The sequence below is a fragment of the Lissotriton helveticus genome, chromosome 5_1 (assembly GCF_964261635.1).
Source record: "Lissotriton helveticus chromosome 5_1, aLisHel1.1, whole genome shotgun sequence".
Lineage (NCBI taxonomy): Eukaryota > Metazoa > Chordata > Amphibia > Caudata > Salamandridae > Lissotriton > Lissotriton helveticus.
The window spans coordinates 741,903,237-741,920,560 of NC_136065.1; the positions used below are offsets into that span (position 1 = coordinate 741,903,237).

General features: G+C 44.9%; 1 protein-coding gene across 1 annotated transcript in view; it reads right to left on the reverse strand.

The window, feature by feature from the left end:
• LOC144752548 (uncharacterized) overlaps window positions 1-11,774 on the reverse strand; it is a 27,200-nt gene extending 15,426 nt beyond the window's left edge. The window contains exons 1-2 of the mRNA XM_078640443.1: window positions 11,369-11,774; window positions 10,066-11,009 (exon numbers count right to left, since the gene is read on the reverse strand). Of these exons, the coding sequence (XP_078496569.1) occupies window positions 10,066-11,009; window positions 11,369-11,453 (1,029 nt within the window). The 5' untranslated portion in view covers window positions 11,454-11,774. The remainder of the gene's footprint in view (window positions 1-10,065; window positions 11,010-11,368) is intronic.
• Between the last annotated feature and the right edge of the window lie 5,550 nt (window positions 11,775-17,324).

The following is a 17,324-nucleotide window of genomic DNA, read 5'->3' on the forward strand; positions in this document are numbered from 1 at the left end:
ATTAAACAAATAAATTAAAAAAAAAAAAAATTAAAAAATTAAAAAAATTAAAAAAATTGAACAAACTTTTAAACAAATGAAATAAATGAATAAATAAATAAAAAAATTTAATTAAAAAAAAAAAAAATGATGAAATTTTAACATTCAATCTTTCGACTTTAAATTACTGTTGGATGTGAATTATTACTTTTTCAACTAGAATAAGTGTGTTTAAAGTGATTTCTGTGCCTGAAATTGGTCAAAAGTGAAGCTTCTGAGTAAGCAAAATTCTGTAAAAATGACAATTTTGGTAACTGTGAGGGTTTTAAAAAGTGGTTATTCAACATGAGGCCCGATCCAAATGACATTTTGAATCATTTTTGGTAGAGTCCATAAAATCAATTTTATGATGAAAAACGATGACCCCGGACCAGTCGAACGTACAATAATTAAACAAATAAATAAAAAAAAATTAAAAAAAAAAAAAAAAAATTTAAAAATTGAACAAACTTTTAAACAAATGAAATAAATAAATAAATAAAAAAAAAATTTAATTAAAAAAAAAAAAAAAAAATGATGAAATTTTAACATTCAATCTTTCGACTTTAAATTACTGTTGGATGTGAATTATTACTTTTTCAACTAGAATAAGTGTGTTTAAAGTGATTTCTGTGCCTGAAATTGGTCAAAAGTGAAGCTTCTGAGTAAGCAAAACTCTGTAAAAATGACAATTTTGGTAACTGTGAGGGTTTAAAAAGTGGTTATTCAACATGAGGCCCGATCCAAATGACATTTTGAATCATTTTTGGTAGAGTCCATAAAATCAATTTTATGATGAAAAACGATGACCCCGGACCAGTCGAACGTACAATAATTAAAAAAAAAAAAATTTAAAAATAAAAATAAAAAAATTAAAAAAAAATTAAAAAATTGAACAACATTTTAAACAATGAAATAAATAAATAAATAAATAAATAAAAATATTTTTTTGAAATAAAAAAAACAAAAATGATGACATTTTACCATTCAATCTTTCGACTTTAAATTACTGTTGGATGTGAATTATTACTTTTTCCACTAAAATAGGTGCGTTTAAAGTGATTTCTGTGCCTGAAATTGGTCAAAAGTGAAGCTTCTGAGTAAGCAAAACTCTGTAAAAATGACAATTTTGGTAACTGTGAGGGTTTAAAAAGTGGTTATTCAACATGAGGCCCGATCCAAATGACATTTCGAATCATTTTTGGTAGATTCCATAAAATCAATTTTATGATGAAAAACGATGACCCCGGACCAGTCGAACGTACTATAATTAAAAAAAAAAACATTACAAAAATTAAAATACAAAATTTAAAAAAAATTGAATTTTTTTTACAAAAATGAAATCAATAAAAAATATATATATTTTTTTAAATTTAAAAAAAATGATGAAATTTTAACATTCAATCTTTTGACTTTAAATTACTGTTGGATGTTAATTATTACTTTTTCAACTAAAATAAGTGTGTTTAAAGTGGTTTCTGTGCCTGAAATTGGTCAAAAGTGAAGCTTCTGAGTAAGCAAAATTCTGTAAAAATGACAATTTTGGTAACTGTGAGGGTTTTAAAAAGTGGTTATTCAACATGAGGCCCGATCCAAATGACATTTTGAATCATTTTTGGTAGATTCCATAAAATCAATTTTATGATGAAAAACGATGACCCCGGACCAGTCGAACGTACAATAATTTAAAAAAAAATGTAAAAAAAATAAATAATTTTTTTTTAAAAAATTGAATTTTTTTTTTACAAAAATGAAATCAATAAAAAAATATATTTTTTTAAATTTTTAAAAAAATGATGAAATTTTAACATTCAATCTTTTGACTTTAAATTACTGTTGGATGTGAATTATTACTTTTTCAACTAAAATAAGTGTGTTTAAAGTGGTTTCTGTGCCTGAAATTGGTCAAAAGTGAAGCTTCTGAGTAAGCAAAACTCTGTAAAAATGACAATTTTGGTAACTGTGAGGGTTTAAAAAGTGGTTATTCAACATGAGGCCCGATCCAAATGACATTTTGAATCATTTTTGGTAGAGTCCATAAAATCAATTTTATGATGAAAAACTATGACCCCGGACCAGTCGAGCGTACAATAATTAAAAAAAATAATAATAAAAAAAATAAAAATACAAAAATTAAAAATTTTAAAAAAATTGAACAAAATTTAACAAAAAATAAAAAAATACAAAATAAAATAAAAAAATAAATATCTTTTTTAAAAATTAAAAATATATATATATTAAAAAAATAAAAAAAAATGAAATTTTAACATTTAATCTTTTGACTTTAAATTACTGTTGGATGTGAATTAATACTTTTTCAACTAAAATAAGTGTGTTTAAAGTGATTTCTGTGCCTGAAATTGGTCAAAAGTGAAGCTTCTGAGTAAGCAAAATTCTGTAAAAATGACAATTTTGGTAACTGTGAGGGTTTTAAAAAGTGGTTATTCAACATGAGGCCCGATCCAAATGACATTTTGAATCATTTTTGGTAGAGTCCATAAAATCAATTTTATGATGAAAAACGATGACCCCGGACCAGTCGAACGTACAATAATTAAACAAAAAAATTTAAAAAAATTAAAAAAATTTAAAAATTGAACAAACTTTTAAACAAATGAAATAAATAAATAAATTTAAAAAAAAATAATTACATAAAAAAAAAAAAAAATTATGAAATTTTAACATTCAATCTTTCGACTTTAAATTACTGTTGGATGTGAATTATTACTTTTTCAACTAGAATAAGTGTGTTTAAGTGATTTCTGTGCCTGAAATTGGTCAAAAGTGAAGCTTCTGAGTAAGCAAAACTCTGTAAAAATGACAATTTTGGTAACTGTGAGGGTTTAAAAAGTGGTTATTCAACATGAGGCCCGATCCAAATGACATTTTGAATCATTTTTGGTAGAGTCCATAAAATCAATTTTATGATGAAAAACGATGAACCCGGACCAGTCGAACGTTCAAAAAAGTGGTCAATATTGATGACATTTTAACATTTAATCTTTTGACTTTAAATAACTGTTGGATGTGAATTATTACTTTTTCAACTAAAATATGTGTGTTAAAGTCATTTCTGTGCCTGAAATTCGTCAAAATTGAAGCTTCTGAATAAGCAAAATTCTGCAAAAATGGCAATTTTGGTCACTGTGAGGGTTTAAAAAGTGGTTATTCAACATGAGGACCGATCCAAATGACATTTTGAATCATTTTTGGTAGAGTCCATAAAATCAATTTTATGATGAAAAACGATGAACCCGGACCAGTCGAACGTACAATAATAAAAATAAAAAATTAATTAAAATATTTTTTTTTAAAAATAATTTACAAAATTTTTAAAAAATTATAAAAAAAAAAAAAAAAAGGATAACATTTTAACATTTAATCTTTTGACTTTAAATGACTGTTGGATGTGAATTATTACTTTTTCAACTAAAATAAGTGTGTTTAAAGTGATTTCTGTGCCTGAAATTGGTCAAAAGTGAAGCTTCTGAGTAAGCAAAGCTCTGTAAAAATAACAATTTTGGTAACTGTGAGTGTTTAAAAAGTGGTTATTTAACATGAGGCCCGATCCAAATGACATTTTGAATCATTTTTGGTAGAGTCCATAAAATCAATTTTCTGATGAAAAACGATGACCCCGGACCAGTCGAACATACAATAATAAAAAAAATAAAAAAAATAAAAAAAAAAAAAATTAAAACATTTTTTAAAAATAAATTACTTTTTTTAAAAAAAAAATAAATAAAAATAAAAATAAAAAAAACATTTTCTTAAAAAATGAAATTTTAACATTTAATCTTTTGACTTTAAATTACTGTTGGATGTGAATTATTACTTTTTCAACTAAAATAAGTATGTTTAAAGTGATTTCTGTGCCTGAAATTGGTCAAAAGTGAAGCTTCTGAGTAAGCAAAGCTCTGTAAAAATGACAATTTTGGTTACTGTGAGGGTTTAAAAAGTGGTTATTCAACATGAGGCCCGATCCAAATGACATTTTGAATCATTTTTGGTAGAGTCCATAAAATCAATTTTATGATGAAAAACGATGAACCCGGACCAGTCGAACGTTCAAAAAAGTGGTCAATATTGATGACATTTTAACATTTAATCTTTTGACTTTAAATAACTGTTGGATGTGAATTATTACTTTTTCAACTAAAATATGTGTGTTAAAGTCATTTCTGTGCCTGAAATTCGTCAAAATTGAAGCTTCTGAATAAGCAAAATTCTGCAAAAATGGCAATTTTGGTCACTGTGAGGGTTTAAAAAGTGGTTATTCAACATGAGGACCGATCCAAATGACATTTTGAATCATTTTTGGTAGAGTCCATAAAATCTATTTTATGATGAAAAACGATGACCCCGGACCAGTCAAACGTACAATAATAAAAAATAAAAAAAAAAAAAAAAAAAAAAAATTAAAAAAAAAATAATAATAAAAAAAATAATTAAAAAATAATATATATATATTTAAAAAATAAATAAATAAAAAAATAAAAAAATAAAAAAATATTTTTTTTTTAAAAATGATGAAATTTTAACATTTAATCTTTTGACTTTAAATTACTGTTGGATGTGAATTATTACTTTTTCAACTAAAATAAGTGTGTTTAAAGTGATTTCTGTGCCTGAAATTGGTCAAAAGTGAAGCTTCTGAGTAAGCAAAGCTCTGTAAAAATGACAATTTTGGTTACTGTGAGGGTTTAAAAAGTGGTTATTCAACATGAGGCCCGATCCAAATGACATTTTGAATCATTTTTGGTAGAGTCCATAAAATTAATTTTATGATGAAAAACGATGAACCCGGACCAGTCAAACGTTCAAAAAAGTGGTCAATATTGATGACATTTTAACATTTAATCTTTTGACTTTAAATAACTGTTGGATGTGAATTATTACTTTTCAACTAAAATAAGTGTGTTTAAAGTCATTTCTGTGCCTGAAATTCGTCAAAATTGATGCTTCTGAATAAGCAAAACTCTGCAAAAATGGCAATTTTGGTCACTGTGAGGGTTTAAAAAGTGGTTATTCAACATGAGGACCGATCCAAATGACATTTTGAATCATTTTTGGTAGAGTCCATAAAATCAATTTTATGATGAAAAACGATGACCCCGGACCAGTCGAACGTACAATAATAAAAATTAAAAAAAAAATAAAAAAATTAAAAATTAAAAAAATTAAAAAACAATAAAATTTTAAAAAAATAATAAAAAAAATTAAAAATTAAAAAAATTAAAGAAATGAAATTTTAACATTTAATCTTTTGACTTTAAATTACTGTTGGATGTGAATTATTACTTTTTCAACTAAAATAAGTGTGTTTAAAGTGATTTCTGTGCCTGAAATTGGTCAAAAGTGAAGCTTCTGAGTAAGCAAAACTCTGTAAAAATGAGAATTTTGGTAACTGTGAGTGTTTAAAAAGTGGTTATTTAACATGAGGCCCGATCCAAATGACATTTTGAATCATTTTTGGTAGAGTCCATAAAATCAATTTTATGATGAAAAACGATGACCCCGGACCAGTCGAACGTACAATAATAAAAAAAAAAAAAAAAAAAATTAAATAAAAACATTTAAAAATTAAAAAAAAAATAAAAAAAAAAAAAAAAAAAATAATAATAATTTTTTTTTTTTTACAAAAATAAAAATAAATAAAAAAATAAATAAAAAAATTAAAAAATGATGAAATTTTAACATTTAATTATTTGACTTTAAATTACTGTTGGATGTGAAATATTACTTTTTCAACCAAAATAAGTGTGTTTAAAGTGATTTCTTTGCCTGAAATTGGTCAAAAGTGAAGCTTCTGAGTAAGCAAAACTCTGCAAAAATGGCAATTTTGGTCACTGTGAGGGTTTAAAAAGTGGTTATTCAACATGAGGACCGATCCAAATGACATTTTGAATCATTTTTGGTAGAGTCCATAAAATCAATTTTATGATGAAAAACGATGACCCCGGACCAGTGGAACGTACAATAATAAAAATTAAAAAAAAAAATAAAAAAAAAAAATTAAAATTTAAAAAAAAAAAAAAAAAAAATTAAAAAAATGATGAAATTTTAACATTAAGGGGCTCATTAGGATGGCGGACGGAAGAGCCACCGCGGCCCTGTAGTAGGCGGAAAAAGCCTTTTCCGTGTCCGCCTGCCGCGGATACTCCGTCCGCCATATCAGGATAGGAAAACGTGTCAAATTCCCGTCCGCGACGGGAAAGCACGCTCCGCCGCCGAACTACACACGAGAGCGTGGCGGACGGAACACATCCGGAGGCCACGCCGTACGGACTGACGTCGAAGACCGTCCTCCAAATCAAGATGGCGGAAAATACACATAAAACCGCAGCGGAAAAACAACCTGTCTGAACACGGCGGAATCCCCACTGCGAAGACAGGTGACATAGCAGAGATACCCACCGCAAGCTGACCAACACCATGGACCCAGCGCTACACGCTTTCCCGATGCTCTTCGCGATCCACCACGTCCTAGTCATGGCCCACCACGGACGACGACGCAGGTAAGGCACAAACCATTGGCTGTCTGCAGGGGAATACCAGTAAGGGACGTGACGTAGGGAGGGGGAGTGTCATGTTACCGAAACCACTGATGAGAAGCATATACAAATACACATTTGTAGTACGCAAGCAGGAATGACAACGACAGACCACGAGACCTGATAGACAACCTTTATTGTACAAAATAGGGGTAAAATCACAGTGTATGCGTGAGCATGGGCAAAGTGGGCACCACAGCAGCTACATCATTGGCAGTCAACGAGAGGGCAGAATGCAGTATCAGAGCATCAACAGGGCATTGTGCAGTACAGAGCAGCTACATCAGAGGCAGTCAACGAGAGGGCAGAATACAGTATCAGAGCATCAACAGGGCATTGTGCAGTACAGAGCAGGTACATCATTGGCAGTCAACGAGAGGGCAGAATGCAGTATCAGAGCATCAACAGGGCATTGTGCAGTACAGAACAGGTACATCAGAGGCAGTAAACGAGAGGGCAGAATGCAGTATCAGAGCATCAACAGGGCATTGTGCAGTACAGAGCAGCTACATCAGAGGCAGTCAACGAGAGGGCAGAATGCAGTATCAGAGCATCAACAGGGCATTGTGCAGTACAGAGCAGCTACATCAGAGGCAGTCAACGAGAGGGCAGAATGCAGTATCAGAGCATCAACAGGGCATTGTGCAGTACAGAGCAGCTACATCAGAGGCAGTCAACGAGAGGGCAGAATACAGTATCAGAGCATCAACAGGGCATTGTGCAGTACAGAGCAGGTACATCATTGGCAGTCAACGAGAGGGCAGAATGCAGTATCAGAGCATCAACAGGGCATTGTGCTGTACAGAGCAGGTACATCATTGGCAGCACATGAGAGGGCAGAATGCAGTATCAGAGCATCAACAGGGCATTGTGCTGTACAGAGCAGGTACATCATTGGCAGCACATGAGAGGGGCTAAGTGCATCAACAGTCCATTGCACAGAACAGGTCCATCACAGGCAGCACATGAGAGGGGCTAAGTGCATCAACAGTCCATTGCACAGAACAGGTCCAGAGGCAGCACATGAGAGGGGCTAAGTGCATCAACAGTCCATTGCACAGAACAGGTCCATCACAGGCAGCACATGAGAGGGGCTAAGTGCATCAACAGTCCATTGCACAGAACAGGTCCATCACAGGCAGCACATGAGAGGGGCTAAGTGCATCAACAGTCCATTGCACAGAACAGGTCCATCAGAGGCACACATGAGAGGGGCTAAGTGCATCAACAGTCCATTGCACTGAACAGGTCCATCAGAGGCAGCACATGAGAGGGGCTAAGTGCATCAACAGTCCATTGCACAGAACAGGTCCATCATTGGCAGCACATGAGAGGGGCAGAATGCAGTATCAGAGCATCAACAGGGCAATGTGCAGTACAGAACAGGTACATCAGAGGCAGTAAACGAGAGGGCAGAATGCAGTATCAGAGCATCAACAGGGCAATGTGCAGTACAGAACAGGTACATCAGAGGCAGTAAACGAGAGGGCAGAATGCAGTATCAGAGCATCAACAGGGCAATGTGCAGTACAGAACAGGTACATCAGAGGCAGTAAACGAGAGGGCAGAATGCAGTATCAGAGCATCAACAGGGCAATGTGCAGTACAGAACAGGTACATCAGAGGCAGCACAACTACGTGTCCCTACCAAACCGTCACAGGGACCACAAGAGTGCCACGCAGTTCTCAATGGACACACCATGTGAACTAACATTTGAGTGAAGTGTACAGCACCTCACATCACAGAATCAGGGGGACTGCGTGAACTACCTGCCTCGGACACACTGGCAGCACCAGCAACAGGAGTGTGAGACACAGACACAGCCCGAGTGACACACACATGGGCCACGGACCCAGACACACTGGCAGCACCAGCAACAGGAGTGTGAGATACAGCCACAGCCCGAGTGACACACACATGGGCCACGGACCCAGACACACTGGCAGCACCAGCAACAGGAGTGTGAGACACAGCCACAGCCCGAGTGACACACACATGGGCCACGGACCCAGACACACTGGCAGCACCAGCAACAGGAGTGTGAGACACAGCCACAGCCCGAGTGACACACACATGGGCCACGGACCCAGACACACTGGCAGCACCAGCAACAGGAGTGTGAGACACAGCCACAGATGTAGTCACTGACACGTGAGCCACTGACCCAGACAGACTGCCAGCACCAGAAACAGGAGTGTGCAACACAGCCACAGATCTCCTAACTGACACGTGAGCCATAGACCCACATACCCTGCCAGGATCTGCAACAGGAGAGGGCACAACTGACACTGTGCCACCATCTGATACACGAGAGTCAACTGCACCAGCGCCACTGGGACAACTGAAATGATGAGCCACAGGGCTGTATGGGCCAGGAGGCAGGGTGGGCCTGGGAGCTGGGGATAGCTCACCTAGAGCCAAATCGGGGTTGGCAGGTGTCAATGGTGTGTGTCTGCGTTTCTTAGGGTGGTGTGAGTGCACCCTGGACAGGACAGGACTGCCAAGTGGTGGGGACTCCAAAGAATCACCACCCAGCATAGGTGGCGCAACTGCTGCGGGGGATCTGGTTTCGGGGGACGTGCTGGAGCCTGCTTGTCGTTTGCTCTGTGCCTGCCGCCTGGACTCGGAATGATGTGTAATGGGGGATGCAACAACAGGGGACACCCTCCTCTGCTTCTGACTGGCCTGGATGGGAGTGGAGGTATGGGGGGACTCCGCCGCGGAGACATCAGTGTTACGTTTAGTAGAAAACATCAGCCTCAGTGCAGCCAGGGGTGAAGTATGCCTGTCCTTGATAGCGCCATTGTCCATGCCAGATGCCTTGTCCGTAGGATGTGCCTTATCCTTAGGTGGAGTGTTGTCTCTGGATGTAGCCTGTGCCCTGCTCGCCGCCCTGTTCCTGCCAGCAGACTTGTCGTCTGTGGTGCACCTGTCTCCAGCAGACACCTGCTGTCTGTGTGTGTCCCTGTCCTTGGGAGAGTCCCTTACCTCTGCTGTGGGCCTGCTCTTGGGAGTCTCCCTGCTCTTAGTAGGTGCCTTAGTCTTCTCACTGTCCTTGGGAGAGTCCCTTACCTCTGCTGTGGGCCTGCTCTTGGGAGTCTCCCTGCTCTTAGTAGGTGCCTTAGTCTTCTCACTGTCCTTGGGAGAGTCCCTTACCTCTGCTGTGGGCCTGCTCTTGGGAGTCTCCCTGCTCTTAGTAGGTGCCTTAGTCTTCTCACTGTCCTTGGGAGAGTCCCTTACCTCTGCTGTGGGCCTGCTCTTGGGAGTCTCCCTGCTCTTAGTAGGTGCCTTAGTCTTCTCACTGTCCTTGGGAGAGTCCCTTACCTCTGCTGTGGGCCTGCTCTTGGGAGTCTCCCTGCTCTTAGTAGGTGCCTTAGTCTTCTCACTGTCCTTGGGAGTGTCCCTTACCTCTGCTGTGGGCCTGCTCTTGGGAGTCTCCCTGCTCTTAGTAGGTGCCTTAGTCTTCTCACTGTCCTTGGGAGAGTCCCTTACCTCTGCTGTGGGCCTGCTCTTGGGAGTCTCCCTGCTCTTAGTAGGTGCCTTTGTCTTCTGACTGGCCTTGTCCAAGGAACAGTCCATGGACATGTGACTATCCCTTGCCTTGGGAGTACCTTTCGTGTTGAATGGCTGTGTAGCTCCGGAAGGCATGTCCCCCAACAACACTTGTGGATCCTGTGTGTGTACTCCAGTGCATCTGACGTCGTCTACGTGAACAGATTTAGCTGATCTAGGGGATGGGGTCTGTGCCCTGCGTGCCCTGACGTGCTGTCTGACGCTGCTTCTAGTGCAATAAGCTGTATTTGAGTCCTGCTCAGAATAATCACTACCCCCTGAGACATCCAGCGGTGTAGATGGTGAAACACAAGTAGCACCCTGTTCGTTCGACTGTACTATTGCAGACGACACACTGCTTGCCAATGACTGCACTGTCCTGTGTAGACCTGCAAGATCGCCATGCATCCCTTCCATGAATGCCACCACCTGCCCCAACTTCCTATCATGGTCCTGGAAAGCATTTGTCATATTGGTCTGCCCCACACACAGCTGTCTGAGCAGATCAACGGCCTCAGCACACAGTGCATTTTGGCTCACCGTGGCAGGGGCAGCGGTGCCTGCACCGAACGCCACTCTGCTCCCCCTACTCCTCCGGCCACGAACAGTACATGGTGCAGTTGGCGGAAGTGTGGGCCCTGTGTGCTGTCTTACGACAGAAGGTGGTGAGTGCCCACTCCCAGTCTGTGACAACAGTGCAGGCTCACCCAGAGTGTCCGACGAGGAGGACGATGGCGTCTCCACATGCGAGTCCTCAGGGACGGTCCTGTCCCCCTCTCCGGCGCTGGCCTCCTCCGTGTCAGTCTGCGTGTGTGCGAAGTCTGAGCCGGACTCATTTCCTCGGCTACTCTCCACCGTCTGTGGCTGAGTGTCCTCTGTCAAAGCTGAAATGCACAGAAAAGATGTGTGAGTCATGGGCACACTCACGTACAGAAGGAACAGGATAGCCAAATCACATAGCAGACAAAGGTTTAGGAGCCCTCATCCTGCACATGGCCCACCCCTACCAGTCATCCTCACATTTTCTGCCATGGGGCCATGGACCACTAGGGGATGTGCTTTTACACTCAACTACTAAGCAAGTGGCGTGTCAACATGGCGGACCTGGATGTCAAATGAGTACCGCCCAATGGGACCAAAAAGGCATCACAGGCATACATACGCAACACGGAACTCAATAGTGTGTCTGTGCACCAATACATGCATAGCACTCACAGGTTTCCTACACAGACAGTATGCTCACCGCTAGTTTGCTGTCGATCGGCACTCAGACGTTCGGCCAGTTCAGGATGCGTCACTGCAATGATACGTTGCATGAGAGGGGTCATGGAGCGTCGGGCCAGACGGGGCGTCCTTGGAATCAGGCCCAGTGTTACTTCCGCTACATTCTTGCTCAGCCTGGAAATGTCGTCCCAGCGTTTGTGGCAGTGTGTATGTCGTCTGTTGCACACCCCCAATGCCCGTACTTCCCTTGCTATGCTCCTCCACAGGTCCTTGCGAAGGTGCAGCTTGACCTACCATGATGGGAGACAAAAGGGTGTAAGTCAGTGGACAGGTGGCCTGTCACACACATAGGGGCAAGACGTTACTGTCAGCAGCCATGCACAATCAGGAACATATGTCTAGCCCACACTACACAGCTAAGATAGAAATAGGCCTGATCATTCGGCCCCCTCATGCACACCAACATGTCCCACACTGCACTTACCACCCGTCCCGGTGCGCCGTAGAGGCGTCCATAGTTGCGGAGTACACCGTCCACGAGGACATCAAGCTCCGCGGCGGTGAAGGGTCGAGACCGGATCTCTTTGCCTGACGACATGGCAAGATCACGGAGTATGGCACTAGAGCAGCAGTCGGTGGTCAGCTCAGCAGCAGCAGCAGGTCGAGGTGATGGTCACAGGCAGCAGTCGGTGGTCAGCTCAGCAGCAGCAGCAGGTCGAGGTGATGGTCACAGGCAGCAATGGTCCCCAGGGTAGAAAGTTTCATTTTGGCCAACACACATATATAGGGCCCTCAGCACGTGTCAGTGGCATACGTCGCCAGCAATTGGTCAGCCCTGGAAGCGTGATCGTGAAATGGCCCAATGACTGGCCCTGTTGTTGCGGTGCACAGCTTCCTCTACTTGCGATTGGCCGTATGCGGCCAGCGTCCCTCTTCCCATTGGCTGCATGTGCAGGGACCGTCACGGGCACACATCGGCAACCGCACGTGCAAGCCTCACGGAAGGAAGCTTCAGTTGCAACAATGTTGTATCACTGGCGCCTCCATGGCGGTGCACGTACACAGCGGGGGAGGTGCAGGCCTATACACCCTGTAGATGTACTCAATGGACATGCCAGTTCATGACCCCCCTTACAGTCACCTTGCATCATCCACCGTACACCGGCCGGAGCGGCCGGCCCATGAACAACCGCCGTGCCAGGCCCTGCCCAGGACCGCCGTGCCGGCCATGGCAACAACCGCCATTGCACGGCCCTTCCACTACCGCCGTGCCAGGCCCTGCCCAGGACCGCCGTGCCGGCCATGGCAACAACCGCCATTGCACGGCCCTTCCACTACCGCCGTGCCAGGCCCTGCCCAGGACCGCCGTGCCGGCCATGGCAACAACCGCCATTGCACGGCCCTTCCACTACCGCCGTGCCAGGCCCTGCCCAGGACCGCCGTGCCGGCCATGGCAACAACCGCCATTGCACGGCCCTTCCACTACCGCCGTGCCAGGCCCTGCCCAGGACCGCCGTGCCGGCCATGGCAACATCCGCCATTGCACGGCCCTTCCACTACCGCCGTGCCAGGCCCTGCCCAGGACCGCCGTGCCGGCCATGGCAACAACTGCCATTGCACGGCCCTTCCACTACCGCCGTTCCCTGGCGGTCCGTGCAATGGCGGTTGTTGCCATGGCCGGCACGGCGGTCCTGGGCAGGGCCTGGCACGGCGGTTGTTCATGGGCCGGCCGCTCCGGCCGGTGTACGGTGGATGATGCAAGGTGACTGTAAGGGGGGTCATGAACTGGCATGTCCATTGAGTACATCTACAGGGTGTATAGGCCTGCACCTCCCCCGCTGTGTACGTGCACCGCCATGGAGGCGCCAGTGATACAACATTGTTGCAAATCGACCATCCGTCCCGGAACCTTACACATGCACTTGCCGGTGTGTGGGCGTGACGGTCTGTGCACGTGCAGACAGTGTGAATGTCGAAGGCGGCCCGCGTATGCCCAGACGTAAACAGCGGATGCAGTGCACCGCCATGGCGTGATCAATGTTAGCATCTTAGCCGATGATGCACCTTGTACCATTGTCTGCAGCTGCCTGCTCACGGTTGTGTGCGTGATTGCGTGGCTACACATGTCATGCTCCATCCCATGTGTGTCCATACCATGGCCATCGGTGAGCCACAAGTGTCCATCACGTGTGCATGTCCACATCGGGTAGTACCCTACACAATTCAGTCGTACCTCACATGTACACAGTAGATCCCGTATGAATGGGCACCTGTGAATCAGTTGTGAGTGAGTGGTATGTGTCAGATGATGACTATGGTGGGGGTTCTGTTGTGTACTGTACATGTGTGTTGCCTATTGTGTCCCCATGCATGTGATGTCCGTATGCCCACCATTCCTGGTGTTGCCATTGGGGCATCATGATATGGGGGGGTGGGGGGGTGTTTAATTTAGTATGTGTGCATGTACTTGCATGTGTGCATGTGATGTTGGGCCTACACATGTGGGTCATGTCACATGTCTGGTTGGCAGTGATGTTGAGGTGAGACACTGTGCATTGCACATGTTGCTAAACATCATGTTGCTAGTGGATGCACATTGTAGCTACGTCGGTCCATGTTGTCCTGACAATCAGAGGAGTCACACATATGACAAGCATACACTGGATACTACATGTTGGTAGAGGGCGTTGACATGTGATTGAGGTGCACACACGTGCGTTGTATGTTAATTGACTTCCATTCCATCTACTCCCACACAGGAGGGCTCCAAATGTCCTTCGCCCATACACTGTGCTGGAGGATATGGTGGACGAGGAGGTGATCCGGAAATTCAGGCTGGATCGCCGTCGATTGTTGCAACTTGTGACCCTATTGTCTCCTCATCTGCAGCCGCGAAGAACCTATCCAGGTTCCATGACACCCACGCAAAAGGTGATGGCGGCACTCCATTTCTTCGCAACAGGCACATTCCAGTACACAGTTGGAGATGCCGGGGGAATGTCACAGGCCATGTTCAGCACGGTACTCCGGGATGTACTGACAGCCATGATGCTGTACAAGCATGACTATATACATTTCCCTCAGGCGGCGGACTTGCCAGCGGTCAAAGCTGGCTTCTATGCCCTGGGTCGTATACCACACGTTGTGGGTTCCATTGATGGCACGCATATCGCGATCATTGCACCACGGGCACGTGAGCAGGTGTATAGGAATCGGAAACACTTCCATTCCCTGAACGTGCAGGTGGTGTGCCAGGCCGACAACATCATCTCACATGTGTGTGCAAGATTCCCTGGCTCTGCACATGACGCCCACATCATGCGGAGCAGCATGGTCCCCCAACTGATGGCTAATCTTCGTCCAGCACAAGCGTGGCTTGTTGGTGAGTATGCTGTGGTGACAGGAGTGATATCTGTGTGGCATGGTGTGCCCCACAATGCAGGTTGTGATGTTTCTCTCTCTCTCTCTTCCACCAACACAGGCGACTCGGCTTACCCAAACAGGCCTTGGCTGCTCAGTCCCTTACGCAATCCCACTACACCAGGAGAAATGAGATACAATGATGCCCATGGTAGGACACGTCGAGTGGTAGAACGGACATTTGGCCTGCTCAAGTCAAGGTTTCGGTGCCTGGATAAGACTGGAGGGGCCCTGCCTTACTCACCAGGCAAAGTATGCAAGATCGTGATAGCGTGCTGCATGCTTCACAACCTGGCTGTGCGCTATAACATTGAACTGCTCTTGGACCCTGATGAACTGCAAGTTCCTCGCCCTCCCGACCCAGCCATGTCAACTGATGAGGATAGTGGTGAGGAGGAAGGTGTGGACCAGAGGCGCCAGATCATTGATCGCTACTTCCCTTGATTGTGAGTGTGCTCCTCTTGTGCTGCTTGGGTATGCCCTGTGAATGTGTGCTGGTGTTGTGGCATAGTGGTGTGCTTCATCTCTGTGTTCTGCTATGTGATGCATGCATGTGTGTGTGTGTGCTAAATTGTGGCCAATGCACGTCTCCATGATGTGTGTCGTCTCATCCATTACTGTTGTGATGCGTGTGGGTAGTTAAATGTTGCACTGCAGTGTGTTCTGATGTGTGTGATCTTGTTTCCTGACGTGTCTTTGCGGTTTCTATTTTCCCTAGGTCACTCCCGCAGCGCCATGATTCTGTACCAGTTGGATACCTGTACCTAGTAACATCTGTTTCTGATGCATTCATGTGAATAAACATGGAGACAACACATGATTGAGTGAGTAAGTGGCTTTTATTTACAAAATGTGCATGGGTGTAGGTGCATATTTACAAATGAGTGAAGGGGTGGGGGAGTGAGAGTTGAAGGTTATGGCAGATGAAATGTCCGTGCGGACACCACATAGGGTGGTGTCTGCCTAGTACAGCAGGCCTGTGGCAGGTGGGACCGGATAGTTGGCAGGGTGAATGGCATGCGCAGGTACTGGGACAGTCATTTTCTGTTCCTCTTGGAGCGTGTGGCAGGTGCTTCCACACTGCTGTCGCCCACTTCCAGCCTCGGTCGGCCCCTCCGTCTTACTGCCGGTACGGTGTCATCTGGTTGCGCAGGGGCATCGGGTACCACATCCGCCGCAGGTGGCGGTGGCGGTGGCGGTGGCGGTGGCGGTGGCGGTGTTTGTGGCCTGATTGTCCTGGTGAAGATGTCCACTAGTTGGCCAAGCCGCCTCTCAATGGCCCCCAACATTGCAGTGTTATCTACAAAGTCCTGGTGGGCCCGGTCTGCCTGTGCCTGACCACGTTGGTAGCTCACCTCCACCCTGCCCAGTGCCTCCAATGACTGTTGCACTGGATTGGGTGTGTTGGTATCCTCCCGTGTTCTTTGACGTATGCTCCTGCCTGCCGGATCTGGCCTTGCATCTCTGCCTTGCCTCACACTCTCCCTGCGTGGCTGGGATGGCGCTGGCACGGCGTTGGCCGTTGGGTTGGGCAGGGTGGCAGGAGTGGTGGTAGCAGTGGTGGTGGTGGTGGAGGTGGTGCTGGTGGTGGCTGTGCAGGTCACAGTGGCCGGTGTTGTCACAATGGCAGAGGCCGTAGTTGTTGGTGCAGGGGTGACCTGGGAGCCAGATGGCCCTGGCTGGCTGCTTGTGCCGGGATCATCCTCTGCCCCGGAGGTGGCTGGCCAATCGTCCCCTGAGACGTCTGTGATTGGCGAGTCTGGAGGGCGGGTGTTGCTTCCAGCTGTCAGATGAGGATGACCTGCAAAACCAAAATGTGATGATGAGTAATGTGGACTTGACAGGTTGTTTTCACTTTTTTGGCCGATTCTGTCTGCACTGGTACTCACCCCACCCACCACCACCGCCATCCCTATGGACATGGGGGCCTGTTGGGAGTTGTAGTTCCATCCCCTCACACCCACCACCACCCACCACCACCGCCACCGCCATCCTTATGGACATGGGGGCCTGTTGGGAGTTGTAGTTCCATCCCCTCACACCCACCACCACCCACCACCACCGCCACCGCCATCCCTATGGACATGGGGGCCTGTTGGGAGTTGTAGTTCCATCCCCTCACACCCACCACCACCCACCACCACCGCCACCGCCATCCCTATGGACATGGGGGCCTGTTGGGAGTTGTGGTTCCATCCCCTCACACCCACCACCACCGCCATCCCTATGGACATGGGGGCCTGTTGGGAGTTGTGGTTCCATCCCCTCACACCCACCACCACCGCCACCGCCATCCCTATGGACATGGGGGCCTGTTGGGAGTTGTAGTTCCATCCCCTCACACCCACCACCACCCACCGCCACCGCCATCCCTATGGACATGGGGGCCTGTTGGGAGTTGTGGTTCCATCCCCTCACACCCACCACCACCGCCATCCCTATGGACATGGGGGCCTGTTGGGAGTTGTGGTTCCATCCCCTCACACCCACCACCACCGCCACCGCCATTCCTATGGACATGGGGGCCTGTTGGGAGTTGTAGTTCCATCCCCTCA